This window comes from Parasteatoda tepidariorum, chromosome 5 (genome assembly GCF_982258835.1).
Source record: "Parasteatoda tepidariorum strain Cologne lab strain chromosome 5, Ptep-v5.0, whole genome shotgun sequence".
In the NCBI taxonomy this organism is placed as follows: domain Eukaryota; kingdom Metazoa; phylum Arthropoda; class Arachnida; order Araneae; family Theridiidae; genus Parasteatoda; species Parasteatoda tepidariorum.
In genome coordinates this window covers 68,993,898-69,011,874 of record NC_141759.1, presented here as the reverse complement: position 1 = coordinate 69,011,874, position 17,977 = coordinate 68,993,898, and the positions used below count along the sequence as shown (strand labels likewise).

The following is a 17,977-nucleotide window of genomic DNA, read 5'->3' as shown; positions in this document are numbered from 1 at the left end:
AAGAATATTCAAAATGTGATCTGTAATGAAAAGCTTTAAAACATTGTTATAAAAATAAATTATTAGAAATGAACAATTTTATCACACTTTTCTTTTATTCTATTGAACCATACTTTTCACAGATTTTGTTAACTGTTTTTATTTGACTTTCAGTGAGCCTGCTTTAAAGAAAAACTATTGACCAACGTAGCTACTGAATCATGTATTCAATGGTTTTTAAAAATATCATGGTACAGACTATAAAACCAAGTCATTGTGAGTTTTAAATTTTAAAAAAAATCTTAAAAAAACATGTTAATATTTAAAAACAAACTTTAAAAATTTATAATTAAACTATTTTATATCAAAACATTTATAATTTTTACAATTCTCACAGACTTTAAGGAATAAATTAAACTTCTGCAGAATTTCTTTTCTTTTCTCCTTATTTTTTTAAATCAAGAAATAGAACGAAATCATAAAATTTGTCACTAGTTTCAATCTCAGAAATTTAATAATTAGAAGCAGTAGATGTTAAGGAAATTGGTTTTTTAAAAAAAGATTTTAAAAAAATAAGCATTTTATAGGATGAGAACAATATGAAATAAAAAACACAAAATTTACTTCTGATAGATCTTCAATAGAATAGATGTCATGATGAGGAGGGGGACTTATAAGACCAACTCCAGGAGTTGAATGACGACATTCAGCAATTTCTTCGGAAACCTAAAAAATTATAAATTACACTTGATTTTAAATTAGAGTTAAGAAAAATCTAAAACATTTATTGCTTTGAATAAAAACAAAATTACACAAATTTTAACGTTGAAAATACTGTTGACAAAACTCTTTTAAAAGGTCTATAAAGTTATTTCCTGAAAAGAACAATAATTATTTTTAACTTCTTTTTACATTATATCTGCAGTATAATAAAAAATCAACTATGCAATAGAAAAATCAATACAAGCGACAAAAAATTCTAATTTCAGAATCTTAAATATTTGGCCTTTTTATATGTTAAGCTAGAAATTGCAGAAACAAAATTTTCTACGAATTCAACAAAATTTTGTCAACAAAACCATTTTAAAAGATCTATAAAGTTATTTCGTGAAAAGAATAATAATTATTTTTAATTTCTTCTTACATTATATCTGCTGTATAATAAAAAATCAACTATGCAATAGAAAAATCAATGCAAGCGACAAAAAATTCTAATTTCAGAATCTTAAATATTTGGCCTTTTTATATGTTAAACTAGAAATTGCTGAAACAAAATTTTCTACGAATTCAACAAAATTTTGTCAACAAAACCATTTTAAAAGATCTATAAAGTTATTTCGTGAAAAGAATAATAATTATTTTTAATTTCTTCTTACATTATATCTGCTGTATAATAAAAATTCAACTATGCAATAGAAAAATCAATGCAAGCGACAAAAAATTCTAATTTCAGAATCTTAAATATTTGGCCTTTTTATATGTTAAGCTAGAAATTGCAGAAACAAAATTTTCTACGAATCAATTATTTTTTTTTCAGTTTTCTGAAATTCCATTTTTCTTCGTAAGTATTAGCAAAAGAATTAAAATAGTTGTCAAGTCACTTTTCTTGAAATCTACGAAGAAGCATTCACATTGTTTTTGTTTTTTTCTCGATTGCACGGCAGTATATGCAATTATAAAAAAGTTAATAAAAGACATAAAACTAACCTTATGGCCAGGAAGCTCTCCACCTTCACCCGGTTTTGCACCTTGAGCCATTTTTATTTGAATTTCATCTGCATTTGCTAAGTAGCCTATAGTCACTCCAAATCTCCCTGATGCCACCTATTTGCACAAATAAGTGTTACTGGCTTGCTCCATTCTTATTTTGAACAGAGTAAACACTAAAATCATTTTAAATGTGTTTTTACTTAATGTTACTTATCAAATAAATTTGTCGCTTTATGAATCATACACATATACTTTATTTTGCTGTGTTTGACAGTTCTAAATGATAAGATACTTCAAATGATAATGCATCAAAAATGAATAAAATAAAATATAAATTATTAGACTTGTGACCATCGCTTTGATAATAGTCTTATTTGATGTTTCTTAAAGGTTTGTGATGCTTATGAGACATGTGAAAAATATATTTTAAAATTAACACCACATATTCAAGAGTCTTAGTCAAACTTTGAAATAAAATTAATTTTACAAGTGTATTTTATATATGGAACTTTTATTGATGAAATAAATTTAGAGAGTGCTTCATAGAATCACATGGAAACATGTTTTTCCAAAGAAACAGTTAGTAATCTGTCTCAGGAGTCATTTCTTGCAATAAAAAGTAGTGTAATATAAGATCAGAAAGGTATATTCATTTTACTTTTATAAAAAGTGTTAAAAATAACCACGTTACACTAACAATTATATGTAAAAAATGCTGAGACAATTTTTTATACTGACAATTTCCTATTTCAGCTAATAGTTATTGATTGTCCCACCTGCATCACAATTACAATCATATAGTTAGAATAAATCCTTAATTTCAAAATTATGAATGTACTAATGGGATGACACTGATAACATTTATGCCATGAAATCAGGAAACAGCTATGAAATTAGGAATTTTTTCCTTCAATGAAATTAAGAAATAGCTTCACACATTGAGCTTCAATTATTATACAAAGAATTAATAATTTCCTTTATTTGTTATAACATAAACTAAAAAAAAAATATTATTATAATTACATTTGATTAAATAAATAGTTATATATATCCTACATAAATAATTATAGTAAAAATCTAATGAATTGATGTTGAACCTAAAACAATATTTTTACTTATTGCTTGGATGGAATACATAAAATTGCTGACTTCAATAAATACAAGGTGTCCAATGCATCATTGTTGCCAATAAATAATTTTAAAACCCTATTCAAAAATAAAGTAAAAAAGTGTCCCTTTACAATAAGGGATACAACATAATTTTTAAGTAAGGAAAAATCAAATCATTATCAAAACCTAACAAGCCATTAATGAAGAAAGCCGGATTAAAATCATCAAAACCTATTTACTTGCTGAGAAGAAAGGAAAAGCAATTAATTAAACCATCTTTAAGCAATTAAACCGATTTTACTGTTTTATATCTTGCGTTCCTCAATGCTGGTTCACTAAGTTTTGATAACATTTTTTTTTTTGCCTACATCAATTTGAGACCCCTAATGTTCACATTTCTTTACTTCATTTTTCAAAAAGATAGAAAAAATATTAATTATTAAAGGTGATGTTTATAGAACACCCTATTATCCCATATATATATATATATATATATATATATACAGTGAAACCTCTGTTAAGCGGACATTCATGGGACCAAAAAATTTGTCCGTTTATGAGAGTTGTCCGTTTACGGGAAGGGTACCCTAATAACGAAATTGAACACCGTAAATTGTTTTTAGAATATTCTCAAAGATGTAGAAATAATTAAATAATATCTACAAGGATACTGTAAATATCGACAAGAATATTTATTTAAACAATAAGAAAGATAAAAAAAAATATAAAAAGAAGTTTGATATAAATACATAATTCTGGATGTAGCTACAGATAAATAAATATAATTTTCCTTTTAGCATAGATACTCAAGTTAGACATATGATACCAAATAGGAGAGTACTGTCCTCAGTCCGTTTCAATTATTAGGTTCAATCCCCTTACACCTACTTATCATTTGATAGGGAACATGGTTAATACCTTCTTGGAAAATAAACCTCCCATGATTCACAGAAAAAAAAGTAATGCATACCTGTAAGTCATGAGGACCTATGGAGATGATTATTCACAATTGATCAGCTATCAAGTGTCTGAATAAATGTTTCATTGATATAAACACCTCAAAGATTATACTTCTGTTCTCTTTTTTTTTTACCCCAGTTGCGTTAAATACAGTCTTCAAATTAATAAGAAAATTAAAGAAATTTTCAATGGGGAAGAAGCATTGAGAGAAGTCATTTCAACTTGAGGGTCTCATAACCTGTGTGGTCCAGATGAAAAGATCAAAAGATGCCGATGTCAGAATTATTTCAGGAGTGCAGTACCACTTTCTCTCCTTTCTTTACAAAGATAAGGCAAGGTGACAGGAGAAAGATTAATTTTTCGGTGGTGAAATAGCTTAACAATATTTTTAGTTATGGATAAGGCAAAAAGTTTTATTTACATGCTTTAAAAATGGTGAAAAGTTAAATTTCTTTAGCTTGCAATTTATTTAGAAAAAGTAGTGTCCGGTTTGTAGAGATAAAAAAACCACGTCTCAGGACCAAAATGACTGTCCGCGTCCGGTTATGGGAGTGTCCGCCTTGCGGAGAATGTACGTAATGGTTTATTCATAGAAGATTCCCGGGGAATTAAAAATATGTCCGTATTGAGAGGCGTCCGTTTTGCAGGAGTGTCCATAACTGGAGGTTTCACTGTATATATATATATATATATATATATATATATAATAAGAAATTGTAACAGATATTTCTTTTAAATTACAAGTTTAATTGTTTGATTGATTTTCTTTTTCTAGTAACAAAAAATAAAAAAGACATGAGCTTATTTGAAATATTTGCAAAAATGGTTGTTTTAGATCATTGCAATTATTTCAACAACCAGGCAAAAAAACTGTAAAATATTTACTGTATTCACAACAAAAATACATTCTACTCTTAATTTATGCTAAACATTGACCCACACTATATTCATTATAAATAGGCATCTAAAGGTTTTCGCCAAAACCATGGTAAAAAAAAAAGTGGAAAAGTGTGGAGAGTGAAAAAATCATGTAACTTTCAGACTTCAATCCTGTTTACAAAGAGCATCATGAAAGTTCACTATATTAGGCAAGAAATTAACAATTTTTTTAAATACTTTTGGGACACCTTTATAAAAATTAAAAGTCACAAAGGATAAAAAACTACACTTATAAAAATGAAAGCATTTACTTGCTTAATTGCAGATCGTTTATTCTGTAATATATCAGCAGAGCTCCATCGCTCTGCGCTTTCACCTCCTTCCCCAGTATTGGATTTCCCACCAATACGATTCATTGAGATGGCTAAGGTTTCATGGGTTTCAGCTGAAATACTACCAAGACTCATAGCTCCTATTAAATTATACAAAAACAGAACAATAAAGGAACAATACAAAATACAGCTTTAAAACTCTTTATATATCCAGGCTGGAATTTAAAAAATAATTGAGAATTAAGAAGCAGTAAACTAAAATTGCAAAAAAATGGCCACAGAATTTTTATCCTGAATAAACAATAAGCCAAACGTTAAATACCAGTAACAAATCGTTTCACTATTTCTGCTGCAGGCTCAATTTCTGATAATGGAAGAGCTCCCTTATTTTGAAACATCATTTCTAATTGTCCTCTGAGAGTGCATTCACGAACACTGTCCATGGTACTTTCAACATAGCGCTCATAAGCATTTTGAGATTTTGTTCGAACAGCCTCCTAAAAAAATAATATCCTAATTAAACTAATGTTACGTAATATTTAGTAATATCAATATGCTTGAGCCGCGATGGCTCAGGGGATAGAGCGTTTGCCTTCCAATGAGGCGAACCGGGTTCGAATCCCATTTTATATGAATTCCACATCCAGCTTGCACCAACCACAGTGCTGATGTGAAATATCCTCAGGGGTAAACGGATCATGGGTTAGAGTCCCCTTGCCATCAGGCTAACTGTGGGAGGTTCTTGTGGTCTTCCTATCCATTTAACGCAAATGCGGGTTAGCTCCCTCAAAAAGTTCTCGCGAAGGTAAATTTCTCCCAATACTCGATTCAGGAGATCCCTTGTCTTCTGGATTGGGTTCAAAATTACAAGGCTACCGAGTTGAACATTAGTAGTCGTAAACCCAAAAAATTGGGTCAGCTGTTCAGCAACGGTTATAAAATATAAAATATCAATATGCTTTAAAACATTAATTTAGATCAAGGGAAATAGAATATAAATGTAATCAATTTACAAAATTTGAAAAGAAGAGCACTTAGGAATTTGTCATAAAATGAGTCATGAATTTAAAATGTCATTAAAAGAAATAAAATAAAAATATTCCTGCAACAGCCAGTGTCTAACCAAGGAGACACAATGACAATGTAGTCAGCATGGAACACTGCTTGCCTTTACAACTCAGACAAGCTGATACACAACGGTCTGAATTGTAATTACACTCTATTTTATTTTTAAAAAATTAGTCTGCTATTAACAGGAGTATATTAAAAATAATACAAAAAGATAATAATAGATGATGATTATGTAGAAAATAAAATACACTAATTAACCCATAAAGAACTTTAAATATATATCAATATATAAATTCTTTCCAGTCACAAATAAGAAGGGATATAAAAAAATTAGTTTCTATAATAATTATACCAAATTCAAGAACAATGGATGATTATAATAAATCTAATAAAGAAAAACTGTATATCTTGGTGTATAAATGAACACCATAGCTTTGGTTATGAGATAGCAAACTTCTGTTATGTCGGGTCGACTGCTGTCAGTAAGTTGATTATTATTCCTAAGGACATCATGAGTCAATTGAGACTAGATCTGTGACAAAACGTGAATTCAAATGTTATTGCAAAATATTTTTTAAAATTTGGAGTTTCGAATTCTTTGGATGAGGGTGAAGACGATTTTTTGTGAAACCCAGCTGATGAGGATGAAGTAGAATCCATTGCAGAGTAAGACCCATATGCCAACACTGCTGACATTCATGAATCTGATATCAATGTTTCGTAATCTTTAAATTTGTAGCTTTATTGCATGCTCAAAAGTTTTCATCGTGTTCTATTTTTTTTAAATACTTTTGAATGAACTATCTTAACATTTCTTATTCATACCTTTTTTCTGAACATAATTTTAAGTATCATTTCTAAAAAACCTTGATATGTAAAGAAAATATAATGAGATAAAACCTAAAATTAATTGCATAAAACAATTAAAAATAATTTTTTGAAAAGGGTAATTTGATAAAGAGATTTATTTTTAAAAATAAATAAATAAAAATATTTTACTACTGGTGTATAAGTCGCCCCCTTGTTTTCCGTAAAATTTTGGGGGCATGAAAAGTTGACTTATACACCGCTGGAATATTAAACTTGAGAGATTTAGATGGTTAAAACAAAAACAGAAACTTCACCAAAGATATTATATCTATGGGTCATATAATATATATGGTTATAATATTATTACAATATTATTTTTAAAACATTTAAAGGTATTTTATTGACGAAATTTCAAGAAAAGGTCTGAATTAAATTCAATGCTTACAACTTATTTTAAGAGATTTTGATTACCTATGACATGCACATACTCTACACACATTATTTTTCAACAAAAAAATAAATTTTATCGAAAAAAATTATTTTAATATTTTAGTAATAAAAGATTTTTAAAACCATAAATGTTGCATTGATATGCATCAATATAGCAATCATTTTTTCATATGTTATTTTACCTTTTTACACCATTAAGAAACATTTCCAACTTAAAAGGATTGATTTCACACATAAGTAACAACTAACATATGACAGTAAATTATAATAATAAAAGAATAAAAATAAAGAATAAAAGTGAATCAACACCATAAAAGAGAATTTTTAACATACCAAACTGATAAATTTGAACTTCTATAAATATTCAATTCTACTGAACTATAATATAAATACATAAGTTTCAAACCTGTAGATTGGCAACACTTTGAGGATCATTTACATGAGCTTCACCACCGCTTCTCCAATGGTAAAAACCTGGATTTCTCAGAATTTCATTATCTCCATTACTTGCACAAAATGCAAAGTGATGACGCTCCATTGCCTCTTGAGCAAGTACTTCAAAATTAACCCCACTGATTCTTGAAGGTGTATTCTGAAAAAAAATTTCATTAATAACAAATAATAATAATTCAAAAAATTAAATAATCTCAAAAATATAAAAATAAAGCTTATTATAAAGTACAGGAAATCTAATTATAAATAATAAATTAGATAAATTTTGAAACTGATAAAATAATGGAACAATATTTTTATTTATTTTTTTTAAAGAAGGACATATATTTGGCAAGTTTAGATTAATTAATATAAATAAACTAAAACAAATTACTACAACACAAAAAATATAATTAAAAAATGACAACATTCCATAAAAAATTGTTTCGATAATTCACATTAAACTTTCATAATGCATCAAAATAGTAGTAAATAATATAAAATTCCACGCAAAAATTTTAATGTTACTTGGCTCAAAGAAAACTCCAAACAACCTTGCAACGTTAAAATTAAATTTTATCTTAACAAAAAAATTATTATGAGAAATTAGTTTGAAATTAAGAAAAAAAAATTGTCACAACAAATTAATGATTTTCATTTCCTCATTCAACAATATATGAGTGCTCTAATTTTTAAAAAAAAATGTGAATGCTATAAAAAAAGCATATTTAACGAAATGATATAAACACCAATATACTAGAACAGAGTTTTCTTTAAAAAAGTACGAAAACAACTTAGAAAATTGCTAGAAACTTTTTAAATTTATAAAATATTCAAATCAGACTTATTAGTTGCCAAATATGATTCACTACAGAACTAAGAAAAAAATATTTAAATTTTTCTTGCTCATGCATAGTATAAAAGAATTATTTTAATTCATATCTTGCACAGTATTAAACAAATGTTTTCAAATTTTAAAGAAATAATTTTGTATTTAATGTTAAATTATTCCAAAAACTGTGTTTAAGTTTATTGAATATTTTTAAGTTATAGCAACAACAAAAATTAAAACAAAAAAATTAGTTTTTTATAAAAATGTCAATATCTCCATAAATATTTAAGTTAGGTTTAAGAAATTTGTGCAATTATTGCATATAATAACCAAAATTATTGTTATAAGTTACAAATTTGTTGCTACATTTTTTGACTTCGGGTATTCAAAAACACTATTTTCCATTTATAATTTATTGTTGGACCCTTAAACCTCTAAAAACTTTAAACGTCATTGATAATTATGAGAAAATGCATAACCTAAACACTTCTAAATTTATAAAATGATTCTCTAAGTATTTTTTAAGAAAAATAAAAAAAATTATTAATATATAAGTGTCTACATTATTTTGTCCACCCTCTGTATGTCTGTATATAATAAGTGTATCAGCGAAAATATCTGTGTATATACATCTTCTTTCTTAAAAAAATAATTGCTTTTATAAATTTCGAGAACTTTTTCCCACAATTTATAGTTTTAAGCTTACATTTTCAAAAAAATATCAATATTAATAAGTGCATTTTTTAAATAAAAAAAAATTAAACCATTAGAAAATATTGAAAATTTTTGACCAATAGCAAACATGAAAAAAAAAATTAGAAAATTTCAGATTTCGAAAATGTCATTATTTATTATTATTTTACTTAAAAACAGGGGACTTTTTTTCTCAATATAGATCAGATTTTAAATTTGAATAAAAAAAAGTTTGGTTTTGTTTATACACGTACATAAAAACAACTTTTTTTTATCTCCTAGTTGTTAATTTAATTATAACTATTCTGTTATTTTTAAAATTATAAATATAATAATAATATTTAGAAAAAAAGTTGCGTTTTTTTCCATTTCTATAACAAAAATATTTTCAAATTTAAATAAAAATATCACAATAATATCGTGAAGTATTGATAATTTTGACGACATATTGTGTAAAAGTTCATATTTCTATTTCTAAAATTTTTTTAATGAAAAGAGACAGAAAATATAAATACACTTTACTTGAAAACATTTATCAATAACATCATAATCTAATCCCAATGCTTCAAAAATATGGGCCCCTTTATAACTTTGCAGAGTAGAAATTCCTATCTTAGCCATAACCTATAAAAGACATAAGTATGAAGGTTGCATTTTAATGAAACAATTGTATAATTTCTACTTAATCTTAACTAAATTATAGTTTCATACAAAACTATAGAAATTGAACTTAATATTGCAGCTATCTAAAAGGAAAATACAAAATAAATTTAATTACCATTTCTTTAAAATAATTGCACTAGTAATAATAAATATTTGGAAAGTAAAAAATGTAAGCAATGGCGTTTTATTAAAAATGTCTAAATTATTATACTAATAATAAATATTAAATAAGAACAAAATAATTAAAATTTAACTTTATAATATTTGAACAGCATAAATTATAAACAAGCATTTCATCAACTATCCTCCTTACAACTCATTCTACAATTCATACTTTTTCAACAAATTCTACTGTTCTGAACTTCCAACTTTAGCCTTCAAAATATTCTGAAACTGAATAAAAAATACACCCAGTGTATTTCCTGCTAAAGAAGTTAACACGTTGAATGCCATAGGGGTCGCCTGTGACCGGCACTGAGTTTGTTTGTAGCGCCACGGGGATCACCAGTGACCGGTGAAGCCAAGATTATTAGAAAAACATAATTCGAGTAAATTTTTAATGCTTTCAATTTTTTTATATTATTATCGTTACTAAAATGGTTTGAAGAAATTAATGCAATACATACTGAGAAGATGATTTTTGCCAGACGGGCAAGCCATGTAAAAATAGTGTGGCATTCAATGTGTTAAAAATATTTTAAATACAAACAAAGCAATTTCATTGGTAAAATGTGAAAAAATTTTATAGAACTAATTATAAAAAAAACTGAACCATCCATAAGTTTATAAAATTGAAATAGCATAAACAGGCAAGGGATAAAAATTATTTAAATTAACTTTCCGTCAAAAATACATATGCTTTAGGTTGTATTTTAACTACATTACCTTGGAGATGCCAATGGACAGAGCTTTTATATAATTGGCTTCAATTACTTCTGTACTGATTGCAAGACTAAAAGGCAATTCTAAATTGATTCCAAAGGCAATATCATAAACCAAATACGGGCATATCGCATCTGCACCATAGCCTAAAAGAACACACAATTGATGAACTTCTCGTGCTTCACCAGTCTCTACAATAAGTCCAACTTTCATACGCTGTCGTTCTTTTACTAGATGAAGATGAACAGCTCCCAAAGCAAGCAAAGCACTACAAATATACAATTATATTATTTATTTTGATTCTAGTTAACAAACATTTATAGGGTGCATAGCCAGATTTTACAACAAAAATAAGCACCTTTTACTTACTTTTTAAGCACTCAAAAAATATTTTCAATCACTTTCCAAAAAGAAAAAAACAATTCGTAATTAGGATCTGTGCAGCAATAAAAAAAATTTTCAGTCGTTTAAAATTCTTAATTTATAAACATAAAATAAATAAAATTCAAAAATATTTTCAAAAACTTTACATAATCAGGATAAAATAAATAGTTTCTAATAAATATTGCAAAGAAAATTGTGAAAATCATGCATTTTTTGTAATTTAAAACGACAATCGACAAGGCAAAGAAAAAATCTCTTTTTAAAAGATAAAAAATTAAGCACTTTTTACAAACCCAGAATAAAAAAAGCACCTTTAAGGGTTTTTATGAAACGTAAATCAAAAATAAGCATTTTTTAAAAACCCTATGCACCCTGAGTTAGAAAGAAAAATGATATTTTATTCTAACATACATTTATCATATGTATGTTAGAATAAAATATCATTTCATACATTTATCAGTGTAGAAGTCAACCCTCCTATTTTTGGTTAATAGATAGAAAATTTCTAGTATACATACTGCTGAGAAAAACCAAATATGAAAATTTTATTGCAAAATCTCTTATCAAGCGTGGAATTTTGAATTCTTTTTCTAAAGTATCACTTAGTAATCTTTTCCTTTAAGACCTATCCTGACCAAAAAATAAAAAAGCAAGTTGAAATTTTGCTAAACATAAAAAAAAGACAGTATGGTAATTCAACTCTAAACATTTCTAGCAAATAAATCATAAGACAATATTTTTTATATTTTCAAGAACATTACATCGGCTTTGTCAATAAAAAATGCATTTATTCAGTGAAAGTTCTCGTTTTCACTCGGTGCTTACTTATCAGAAAAAAAATTTTATTAACTATCCATGGTGTACAAGTCGGCCCATTGTATAAGTGGAGTCGTAGTTTAAGTTGACTTGTCTTTTTGATTACAAAACAGCAAATTTGTAAGAAGTTGGGTGTATAAAGTCAACCACTGTGGGTAAGTCGATTATTATTCCTGATGTTGTTTCTCATCCCCACTGGACCAGTGGGGTTGAGAAACAACAACAGTTTTCCCGAAATTCTCAGTATGTACGAACCCAGTCATATGCAATGCGAGTGGCCCGACTGGGACTTCCTTAAAAATATGTGTGGAACTCAGTGTGTTAAATGGTATTATTTCATTTTTGTTAAATGAAAATATATTTATATAATTTTAGATTATCAAAATAATTTACAATAAATAAATAGTGTAATTTTACTATAACTACCTAACAGGCACATGGCGTTCATCAGCTTTTCTATCAGATAATACTATGAAACTGTATCCCTCTTTTGCAGCAGTGTATGCTTCTAAACAAATCTGATCAATAGCAGGTACTAAGCCTTCACTTCCATTTTCCACAGGATAGACGATATCAACAATTTTTGTCTGAAAAATATATTATGTTGCCAAAGATCTCAAATCTCCAATATCTACAAATTATAAATCTTTTAACAAAATAATAAATATACCTTCCATCCATTAAAATCTGTAACTTTGATGGCAGCCATGTCCCTCAAAGTTAGAATGGGGTGTTCAAGCCATAGCCTTTGACATTGTTTTGCATTAGGTTCAAGCATATTAAAAGTTGGACCTATAGGACAAGCCTAAAATCAAATTGGCATATTAAAAATCATCATTTATTTATTTGTTTGGTCTCAGCATTTTAATCTGTATGTTGAATCTATTTACTAACATTATTTAAACTTTTTTTTTATTTAATTTTAATGAATTTTAATCTTTAATTATTATCGAGTAATAAACCTAATTATATTTAGGGTGTTATAGATAGCAATTAATAACTTTTGACAAGTACCATAACATGAATTATACAGTTGTAAAGTTCGAAAATTTTTTTTCAAGTTTGAGGACTATATTGATTTTTTGAACCACTAAATGAATACCTAGGTGGTCCTATTGGACCACTAAATTCCCATTGCTAGTGTGAACCAGGGTTCGCCAAGTGGGCCCACTTTGAAAAAACCCGCCCGGGTTTTATTGTGTGGGCCCACCTTGAAATTACCCACGATAAGTGGGTTTTTTCAACAAAAAAATTTTTACTAAAATTTATTGTTTTGCATTTACTTTTATATAATTTATTGTGCAGCATAAATTTGTCAAATAGAGTTGCATTATTCATGTGATTAAGCTTTTAATATTAGAAAAGTAAAAGAAACTCGAATCTTCACATAATTTTATAGTAGGTACTATTGAAAACTTTAAGTGGGTTTTTTCAAAAAGTAATATTTTAATGATATTAAATCAAATAATAATTTAAATAATATAGTCTGAAAAGATCAATTTTTCTAATATAGTTGCATGCTTTATATATTAATAAACAAGTTATTATTTTTAATTCATATGTTTAAAAAAATTGAAAAGAAACAATTTTTTTCTTTTTTTTACCAAGTGATACATTAACAAATTTAAACAGTTTTATTTTCTGGCTTCAAAAAAAAAAAAAAGCTAAAACTTTTCTGACTTTGAGAATTTTTTAAAATTATTTATCTAAAAATGAAATCATTTTCCTAGGGTTAATTCTTTGAAAACAAATGGGACAAGTAACTGATACTCTTTATAATTATACGTAGGTTTAATTTCACTTTATATTAATCTTATTATAAAAATATGTAAGACCATTAAATATTTATTTCAGTTTTTTATTTAACTCAAGTCAGATGAAATTTTAGTTTTTACTGATTATAAATATTTACAGATTATAATTTTATAATCGATAATATCCATATGTTTAATAAATATAGTAAATAAATGTGTGTGAAAACAAAAAGATTAATAAACTTGTTTCTTTTATATTACTGCATTTATATTTTATAATTCTTGAGTTAAAAAATTATGAAATGAAATGTACTTAACAATAAAGAAGATTCAAATATGTGATAATGCATTATTTAAACTTAATATAAAATACATATAACCAGGGTTCCCCAAGTGGGCCCACTTTGAAAAAACCCACTTGGTGGTTTTTTTCACAAATTATTTTTTTTTAATTTGGTTCAAAAAGCAGTATCTCCTAATACTATCATTGGACACATCGTTGAAGTTAACAAATATTTTAGAAATGTGCATCAAGCACATGGATGGGCAAATGAAAAAAGCTGCTTGATGACCCAATGACACTAGGTGGAATTCATATTGTAAGCGCGTAAAAACTTTTACCAATAATTATCATAAATATGAAGAGATTGCTCTTGAACATCAAAATGAATCTAATAATAATATGTCAAAAATATTAAATAATGTTGGGCTTTACCAATAAACTATCAATTGAGAAAAATAGATATCAATTGTTTCTGAAGCCTTAAAAAAGCTTCAAACAGAAAACATTTCAATTTCAGATGCTGTTGAAATATGAATTAACTTACTATCGTGTGATGAATTAGAACCCCATAAACATTTTGTAAAAAGATTCAATCAGGCTGTTCAGCCACATCATTTATTAGCATATGCATCCTGGATCCCGAAACAAGGGGACAAGTTTTTAATGATGAGCAGGACCAATTAGCAGAAAACTGTCTTTCTAAGCACCATCCAGAATTTCTGTGTTATGGCATTCAAAATTTCCGATCCTGAATACTTTCCAAAATCAATGATGCTTGGCACTGTTATTCAACAGTTTTCATCAAAAAATAGTGGGAAATTATGGCAAAAATAAATAAATAAGTAAATAAATAAAATTCCTAGCTTCCACAAAATTTCTGTCAATTCTTTTTCTTTGCACTCAACACCAGCATCCTCTGTCTCTATCGAAAGACACTTTTCAACCTTCGGTTTGGTGCAGAGTAAACTTCGAAATAGATTAGGAATAGATAAAGCTACAAAACTCATAAAAGTGTATCACCATCTAAGATAGAAATGTAGACACTTTGAATCTGTTGTATAATAATAATAATAAAGGAAAAAATGGACCTTTTTTTTAAGTTAACTCCTAACATCTGCTGACAATTTTTAACTATTTGGAGAAAGTTTATCACAATTAAAAAACAATTAAAAATTAAAATATTACTTTTAAGATTTTTTAAATATTATTTTTAAGATTTCATTTGAATACAATTTATTTTGTTAATCATGTTTAATTAATCATGTTTAAAAATATTGAAAGCAAACAAAAAAAATTTCTATTAAATGATACATTAAACAACAATAAACAAATTTAAAGTTTTATTTTCTGATTTTAAAAAAATAAGCTATAACTTTTTATCTATACTTTTTTATAATTTTAAGATCAATTTGTTTTTTGAAACTATAAAGTTAAAATGTATCTAAAAATGCATTATTTATCTAAATATTTGAAAAAAGGGACAAGTAACTGATACTCTTTATAATTATACGTAATTTTAATTTCACTTTCCATTAATCGTATTGAAAAAACATGGAAGACCATTAAATATTTATTCCAGTTTAATTTTATTACAGGTAAAAGTCAGGTGAAATTTCAGTGCTTATTTATACAACACTATTTAATAAATAAAAATATTTTCACAGTAAAATTTATGAGCACTAAATGAAAAAACCCGATTTTCGCCAGGTTTTTTTAAATAAAACCCAATTTTCGCCAGGTTTTTTCAATAAAACCCAGGCGGGTTGGGGGTTTTCAAAAATCCCCGGGTTTTTTCAAACCCTGGTGTGAACCCTATAAATATGCAGTCTATATACATTCCATACATTTATACATTAAATAAAAACTGAGAGTTATTTTTTAAGTAGTGGCACCACCAGGAAACTAGAAAATAAAAGTGCAAGTGATTTTTTCAAATTGTTAACTGAAACTTTATAAATATTCTAATAAAAAGCAGATAATTTTATCTTTCTAGTATCAAGCTTATTTAGAAAACTGTTTTTATTTGCCATATAAAAATGAAGGAGAGTGATTCGGAGTTACAAAACAAATGTTGCTACTTCTGTTCAGTAACCTCTTAGTAAATTCAATATTAAAATCTCCCAAACAATCTAGATCTCACATTAGTATGTCAATTCTGGCTATTTTTATAGATTTTTTAGTTGCAATAAATAATAATAGCTCAACAGCAGAAAATTTAATGCAATATCTGATGTTATTTCAGCAGTGCAGTATTTGTAGAAATAGCTTACAGAAAGAGGCTTCTCTACTTGTTTTGAAAAGTTGGTTGATTGATGGGACCATAGCATATCATCTGAGAGAAAGTATATTGATAAAGAATGATTTATTTTTTGCAGTAAATATATTTTCTTATAATTTTTCTCTGGTTTTTTATAGTTCTGTTTTTTTTTTATATTTTTCTCTGTTCTTTGTAGCTAATAACACTCTATACAAAATTAAATTTTACATTTTATTCAAAAACATAACCATTTTAGAATTTCATTTCTATACCTGAAATTCACAATGCAAGATAAAAATACTCATCTAAGAAATATAATAATATACTAATTGTATAGAATATTTTACTAACCAAAGAAAGTACAATATCTTCTCGGAATGGATCTATTGGAGGATTTGTTACTTGTGCAAAAAGCTGCTTAAAATAATCATAAACTAATGGGTGATATTGAGACAAACAAGCTGGTGGTGCATCATTACCCATAGATCCTAAAGCCTCTTTCCTATATGAGATAGAAAAAATATACCTCAGAATAAAGCTAATTTAATTATTGCTTTTATATTAATGTTAGATACTTAAAAAAATAAATGCATATCATTTTAATTTATTTTAACAATAGTTCTTAAATTACATCTGAGAGATGGCATGGTGGCTCAGGGGATAGAGCACTCCTAAATGAGGTGGCTCAAGTTTGAATCCCAGCGATAGCTGGTCAATTTGAACTCTGCACTGAGTACAGTGTTGATGTTAAATATTCTCAGTGGTAGACGGATCAGATCATGGGTTAGAGTCCCCTTGACGTCAGGCTAACCGTGGGAGGCTTTTGTGGTTTTCTTCTCCCTCTAATGCAAATGCATGTTAGTTCTTCCAAAAAGTTCTCCATGACTGTGAAATTTCTCTCAGTACTTGATCCAGGAGTTTCCTTGTTTTCTGGATTGCGTTCAAAATTAAAAGTGGGAGACTTTCGTGGTTTTCCTCTCGATGTAATGCAAATTTATGTTAGTTTCTCCAAAAAGTTCTCCATGAACGTAAAATTTCTCCCAGTACTTGATCCAGGAGTTTCCTTGTTTTCTGGATTGGGTTCAAAATTACAAGGTGACGGAGTTGAATATTGGTAGTCAGAAACCTTAAGTTGAGTCGGCTGCTTAACGATGGCTATAAAATAAAATTAAAAATTTGACAGGAGCATTTAGAAAATAAAAATGAACGTGATCCTACTAATGCTGCACAATAAATAAAACTTTTTTTTATAATTCAACTGCTATGCTCTTATCACAAATATGCAATCATTTATCTAAAAAATTTACTAATAAAAATTTACCCTTTATGAAGATTTTCACAAACAATATTCCTTTAACAAAGTGAAATAAAAATAATTTATATCATTAACTATATATTATGAAATTTATGTGCTTAACTTTTAATAACGAGTGCACAATTACATAAATAGCCAGTTTTGATTTTTTATATATGTAATTAAGATTGACAAAAGTAACAGTTCCAACAATGTATCTTTCGTGAAGTTAATTTTTGGCAAAAAACAAATATTTACTAATAAGAAGAATTTATATAGAAACCATATTTACTTCTACCAGAGAATATTTAAATAATTTATAATAACAGTTTTATTTCTGAGATATCTAAATATCATTTTAAGTTATAAGTGCAATAACTAAGAAT

The 17,977-nt window shown here is 27.0% G+C and overlaps 1 protein-coding gene across 4 annotated transcripts in view; it reads right to left on the bottom strand.

Annotated features, from left to right (window-relative positions):
* LOC107444591 (uncharacterized) overlaps nt 1-17,977 on the bottom strand; it is a 78,720-nt gene that overhangs the window by 35,349 nt on the left and 25,394 nt on the right. For all 4 annotated transcript variants that reach the window (XM_087164160.1, XM_043040411.3, XM_087164161.1 and 1 more), the window contains exons 13-22: nt 16,649-16,799; nt 12,674-12,808; nt 12,430-12,590; nt 10,807-11,071; nt 9,781-9,882; nt 7,708-7,893; nt 5,293-5,467; nt 4,950-5,110; nt 1,687-1,803; nt 604-705 (exon numbers count right to left, since the gene is read on the bottom strand). In XM_087164160.1, the coding sequence (XP_087020286.1) occupies nt 604-705; nt 1,687-1,803; nt 4,950-5,110; nt 5,293-5,467; nt 7,708-7,893; nt 9,781-9,882; nt 10,807-11,071; nt 12,430-12,590; nt 12,674-12,808; nt 16,649-16,799 (1,555 nt within the window). The remainder of the gene's footprint in view (nt 1-603; nt 706-1,686; nt 1,804-4,949; nt 5,111-5,292; nt 5,468-7,707; nt 7,894-9,780; nt 9,883-10,806; nt 11,072-12,429; nt 12,591-12,673; nt 12,809-16,648; nt 16,800-17,977) is intronic.